General features: G+C 50.1%; 1 protein-coding gene across 3 annotated transcripts in view; it reads left to right on the forward strand.

The window, feature by feature from the left end:
• The window catches only part of FBXO25 (F-box protein 25), a 40,209-nt gene extending 37,594 nt beyond the window's left edge, over window positions 1-2,615 (forward strand). For all 3 annotated transcript variants that reach the window (XM_012645896.1, XM_012645895.1, XM_012645897.1), the window contains one exon: window positions 1,633-2,615. In XM_012645896.1, coding sequence (XP_012501350.1) covers window positions 1,633-1,722 — 90 coding nt within the window. In that variant the 3' untranslated portion in view covers window positions 1,723-2,615. The remainder of the gene's footprint in view (window positions 1-1,632) is intronic.
• The last annotated feature ends 3,385 nt before the right edge of the window (window positions 2,616-6,000 follow it).

A 6,000-nucleotide genomic window follows, 5' to 3' on the forward strand; every position in this document is an offset into this window, starting at 1 on the left:
GACACGGTATTTCCAGATCCAAGGACTAGGCCCTGATGTCCATCCTGCAGGCCCGTGTGGCCGCTGGGAGCAGAGCCAGAGCCGGACCCCAGGAGAGGCGCACGGGTCTGGCGGCCCTGGTTTTGCTGGCGAGTGGCTTCCACAGGAGCAGTGTTAACGAGCGCAGCCTAGATCTCTGGGTGGGTGGGGAGAGACGCTGCCTGGCAGGGCAGGCAGCACAGCTGGGCCATCCGGGGGTTGGTGGACTCACCCAGGGCTGCCTCCACGCGGATCCTGGGTGAGTTGTGTGGCACAGAGTGGACCCTCAGGATGTTAAAGAAGGAACAAAGGACTTTCCCCGCAAAACCTGTCATAATCTTTGCAGTGTAAACGATACATAGAAGTATCAGCATCGCTTTATGTTTTTATTTTTCAGTGAGTAGTTTTGAAGATGATTTAGCGCGGCACCCTTTGTAGCTGTCAGTTGAGAGACTGTCTTCACCTGCCTTGGAGTGGGTGGATCCTGGTGTCCTGAGGTGCCGAAAGTGCTCGCTGCTAAACCCTTTGTGTGGCCCAGACGTAGTGACCCAGCGTTTGCAGTTATTTTCACAAATAGCATGCACAGAGCCTAAATGCCTAAATGCAGTGCGACTCTTTCTAATCTTAATTTTTCCTTTTTTCCTCCCTTCACTGCATTCCTTCCTGGTTCTTTCTTCACAATCTCAAAGGACTACCATCTTGCTTTACTGTTCAAGGTACCTCCGTGTTTCACCACATACTGCGTGTGTTGTGTTGTCTGAAGCGCATCGTCCTTGCCACCACCTGGCTCCGTCCCAGCTCTTACTGACTTGAGCCGAGTCCCAGGACCTTGAGGCAGGTTTCAGCTTCCCCTCTGGTCAGTCGACAGAGGGTTTGATGAAATACCTCACAGCCCAATGCCTGGGTGCTGAGGGGGACTCTGGACATGCCCATAGACACTTAACTCAGATTTAAAGACACCCACACAGTGCCCGGAGCAATGCCGCCAGGGCCTGCGTTGGAGAGACCCAGCGTTGACCGTGCACGGCCTCTGTGTGTGCCTGTGTTCCTCCTAAGAGTTTGCCAATTTTTTTCTACAAAACTTAAGTTTTCTTTCTTCACTTCCCTTATTAAATACACTGGTGAATCTCTTGGATGTGTGAGTGCACCAGCTCCCTGGCACGCCCAGAGCAAGCATCGGTCAATGGGATGTGCCCCCTTCACCGGAGCCTAGGCGCTGAGGCTGCCTGTCCCCACTCTAGCGACCTGTGCGCTGCCTCCTGGCCTGTGGGAGGAGGCTCCCCACCCGTTCAGGGATGAGTGAGGGGTAGACGGAACCCCGAGAAGCGGAGTGAGCTGGGACCAGAGGGCAGAAAGAGCCCCGTGATTTCTCTTGTGGCTGTGCAGGTTCTGGGGCAGCTCCTCTAATTGGGGCCAGACTCAGCTCTGGAGTTCCACGGGAACCTCCCCCCTCCGCTCAGACCCTGGCTGCTCTGGTCCTCACCCCCCTAGGTTGCTCCCACGCGCTGCACTTTGAGGCAGGGCCTGGGGTCAGCGAAGGTCTGAGGCCGTCTCCCCAGAATTGCGGGGGCAGTGGCGGCGAGGCCCCTAACCCTAACCCTCTCTCTCCCGCAGGACTCGGGACACCCCTGCACCGCGGCCGACCCCGACAGCTGCTTCACGCCTGTGTCCCCACAGCATTTCATTGACCTCTTCAAGTTCTGAAGCTGCCCCTCGCCCTGCCGTCCACTGGAGGCCGTCCTGGTCCTGTGCAGGGGTCCTCGTGTGCTCTGGGCCGGCGGGAGGAGGGCATGGTCGTGCACATGCATCTTTGGCGGTCAGGGCCCCCGCAAAATCATTTCTACTTCTGTCTGTAAAAACTTTTCTTCTGAGCATATTGGGATTTTTTTTCTGAGCAGTTTTTCATGTTTATATATATGGTTCAAAGAAGATTTTGAATTTTCAACCCCCTGTTCTGTACTGAACTGACACAGAAGGCCTTCTAGAACATGCTGCTCCATTGTCAAATCATAGTTTCCCCATTTTATAGTAATCGGAGTGGGAGACAAAACAGTTGATCCTTGTAAATACATTGTGGAGAATATTTATTTTTTCTTAAAATGTATTTTAACTGCATTGGCCATGCCCAAATGAGTCCTCTTTGAATACAAAACAGACCTAGGGAAGTGCTGGCACATTCTGACTGGTGGTAGGGAGTCAGCTGTGCATTGTGTGCTGTGACCCCATGGGGCGGTGGCTTCCCGGGCACCAGGCATAGGCCCGCGCAGGGCACCCGCTGCCGGGGGCCACACACACGTACACCTGGACTGTGCCCACCAACCCACGTGGGAGCGTGTGCCCAGACTGAGCTGGGAACAGCCACTGTGATCTAAACTCCTTTTACAGACAGGAATAAATCACATTTATCCCATTTACCTTCCTCAGTTTTGCATCTTACTGGAAAACATAGGGATTCTGATTTCATTCAAGTCTTTAAAAGATTGTTTTAAAATAATGCATGTTCACTTTAGAAAATTTTGAAAATAAAGGTATATAAAAGAAAATAAAAATCACCCCCAGTGTTACTGCCCAGAGATTACTGTGCATGCCGAGAAAAGCAGGCCACACCGTCTCTTGGTAGCCAGCGGGTAGAAATGTAAGACTATACGTTTTCGTCTTGGTAGGGTCAAGGGACCCAAGCTAATCATTTCTGCTTCCTTTACATTTTTCTCTTCTAAGTGTATTAAAATTTGTAATTTTATATATTTATAAATGCAAATCAAAGATTTTCAATTTTCAGACCCACATTCTGTGCCGAACTGACATGAATGGCCAAGAATACGCTGCTGCTTTGTCAAACTAGTTTGTCCCCTGGCACGATGCAGATGCTGGGGCCGCCGTGATATACACGGGAGCCAGAGTTTTCGTAAAACCCTCAACGTGCCACGTACCGTTTTCATTTCATAACCAGCCCCCTTTTTAGAAGCATTTACCTGTATCTTAACTATTTGGAAACATGGTTTTTATTGGGCACGTAGCATCAGCAGATGGAACCTTCCTCATCACGGCATTCAGGCAGCTCCTGACTGCTGCCAACATCAGTAACTCTGTGACAAGCATCGCTGTACATAGACGTTTGTGCATGTGACGCTTCCTCATGACAAACCAGCAGTAGAACCAACACGGTGAGTCAAACGTTTAAGGCTCTTAATGTACATTTCTAGATTGCTAGTGAGAAAAGAAACTGTCGTAACCTTTCTAAGAGAGGGAGTATATTGAGTTTCCATTATCCATGAAGCATGGATGTTGTTTCTTTTTCTGTTGGTGCTATTTTAGTAAGTGAAGAATTGGGTATGTGTTTTACTGTGAGGTTGAGCATTTTTGTGTATTTACTGGCCATCTGTTTTGTTTTTGGTAATTTAATATGTGTTCTTTGCCTGTTTTCCTTTGGGGTGTTGGTCTTTTTCATGTGACTCTGTTCTTAAAAGGACATTAACCTTTCGAAGTTGTGGTTCTTTCCCCCAGTTGGTCATATACCTTTTAATGGTCTCAATGCTATTCGGCTATGCTCTAGAGTCACACGTACGTGCGTTTAACTTGCATAAATCAAGTAATACCTGCTCAGAGAAAAATATCAACATTGATGGTGTAGGGGAGAGGATTCCAGCAATCACATGAAATTGGCATATTTTCACAGGTGGTGGGTGCCGCCAGCCCAAACCGTCAGTGCACATTGGTACCACTGAGGCAGGTGTGCCTTGGGGGCTGGGCAGGCGTGGGAGGCGGCCCACTCACATTGGGGGGTTCACGGAGGGTGTAGACAAAGACAGAATAAAGACAGTTATCAGTTATTTATAGTAAATCAGACAACACCAGAGATAAGAAGTGTAAGTTTACACATCTGGGTGTTATATTTGAATGCAAATTCTGTCAGAGGGTCTGCCTAAAGTAGGGGTGCCACTCCTTGCGGGATTAAACTACTGTTTTGATGCACTTATTTGCAACAAAGTGGAGATTTCAGGACACCAAGAGCCTGAGACCAGGCAATAAGCTTCACATGCCTTTGATCCTGGCAAAGTGATACCAGGCTCTCGAGATGCCACCTCATTCCCGGTCCTGCTGCCCGGAAGCTGGTGTTGGCGTCCAGTCGCAACTTCCCTTTGCCTGTGTCCAGAGTTGAAAAGGCACGTTTCGCACCTCATCTGTCAATCAGACAGATCAGAGAGACCAGCAGCTGTGTCTCGGTAGCAGAGCCAGGGCAGCTCTGTAGTGTTAGTGGTTTGCCAGGGATGTGCCGTTTTCTGAGTGCACGCCGTGCACATCTGCACAGGGCTGTACGTGGAAAACTGTCTACTTTATGGAAAAGCTGTAAGGATCTGTATACAGTTTCTGCCTTAAATGCTGCTTTTACAATCAGAGCCTCAAAAGATTTTTGGATCCTGGACCCTTGCCGAAATACTTCATCAGCCCCCATAGTGGTTTGTGGAGTCCTCATGATTTGCTGTAAACAAAATTGTGTATCTCTGAATAGACCATTTCGCTGCTTCTTCAGTTTGCATGCCTGCTGCTTCTCTTTGCTGCCTCCTTCCCTGGCTAGAGCCTCTGCTGAGTAGCAGAGGCAAGAATGGGCATCCTTGTCTTGTTCCTGGTCCCAGGGAAACCATTCAGCCTTTCACCACCAACTGATGTTACCCGTGGGCTTTTCCATGGATACGCTATGCCAGGTTGAGGAAGTTCTCTTCTGTTGCTAGTTTGCTGAGTGTTTTTATCATGAAACGGTGGTGGATTTTGTCAAATGCTTTTTCTGCATCTCTTGAGAAGATCACATGGCTTTCATCCTTCATTCTGTGGATGTGAGGTCATTACATGGACCGATGTTTGTATGTTGAACCAACCTTGCCTTCCTGGGCTGAAGCCCACTCGGTCGTGTGTCTGATGCTTTGATAGAGTTGTTGGATTTGGTTTGCGGTTCAGTTGACCCTCGGTGTCTGCAGGGAATGGTTCCAGCACCTGCCTTGTGTGGCCTTTGTCTGGTTTAGGTGTCATGGTAAAACTGCCTCATAGGATGAGCTTGGAAAGTGTTCCTCATCTTCTGTTTTTTTGGAAGAGTTTGTGAAGGTTTCTTGTTAATTCTTTAAATGTTTGATAGAACTGCACATAAGATTCGAAGTCACTGAGGAGGAGCTCAGTGTAGTCGCATCTTGCTTTTTGGAAATTCCTCATTGCCTCTAACAGGATAAGGCTGTTTTTCCAGGGATGGCTTAGTTAACGCTTTCTCTTCACTGCAAAGGCCTCACCTAGCAGGTACATGGACTGTGACACAGTCTGTTCTGCAATTACCAGGAGTGATGATGCATGACTGTAAGCTCCCCTCCGTCACTGCATGTTTGCACCTGCTGGACTCTGCTCACCTCCCTTTGGTCCCTACCTACTGCAGTAGCAAGTGCCACCCAGTGAAACAGCCAGAAGATCCGCAGCACGTGTGAAGACAAGGACTTGCTTAGCCCAGCACACAACAGATGTGCACCAGCTGCTCAGCGACCTCTGATGGTAAGTGCCAGCTTCTGCCCTGTCCTCAACTTCCCTGCGCTTGCATCTGTCTCCTGCCTTCACTCACGAGCCTCGCTCCTTGTCCCTGCCTTTGTTTCTGCCCTGAGGAAGCAGACCCTCGACTCTGGAGGGCAGTGTCTTCGAGAGCCGGTGGTGACTAGCGCTGCTCAGCTGGTGGGGGCTGCTCACGGATGTGGTCCTGCCTCTTGGGTGCTGCCTCAGTCTCTGTGGACCAAGGGGTCCCGCTGTGAGGTCACTCCCCTGAGCACTGTCCTCGATACAGCCGTGTGGGTCATGTGCCAAGGAAAACCTGGGGCCTCGCCGGTTGCCCCTTTGGAGAGTGGTGGAGAATGGAGCTGTGCTTGGTGGGGGTGCAGCCTCGTGCCACGACCATCACATCCCCCCACAGCCAGGCTTCCCTGAGGATGGGGGGGTCCCCAAGAAATGCTCTCG

This window comes from Propithecus coquereli, unplaced genomic scaffold (genome assembly GCF_000956105.1).
Source record: "Propithecus coquereli isolate 6110/MARCELLA unplaced genomic scaffold, Pcoq_1.0 Scaffold238, whole genome shotgun sequence".
Classification (NCBI taxonomy): domain Eukaryota; kingdom Metazoa; phylum Chordata; class Mammalia; order Primates; family Indriidae; genus Propithecus; species Propithecus coquereli.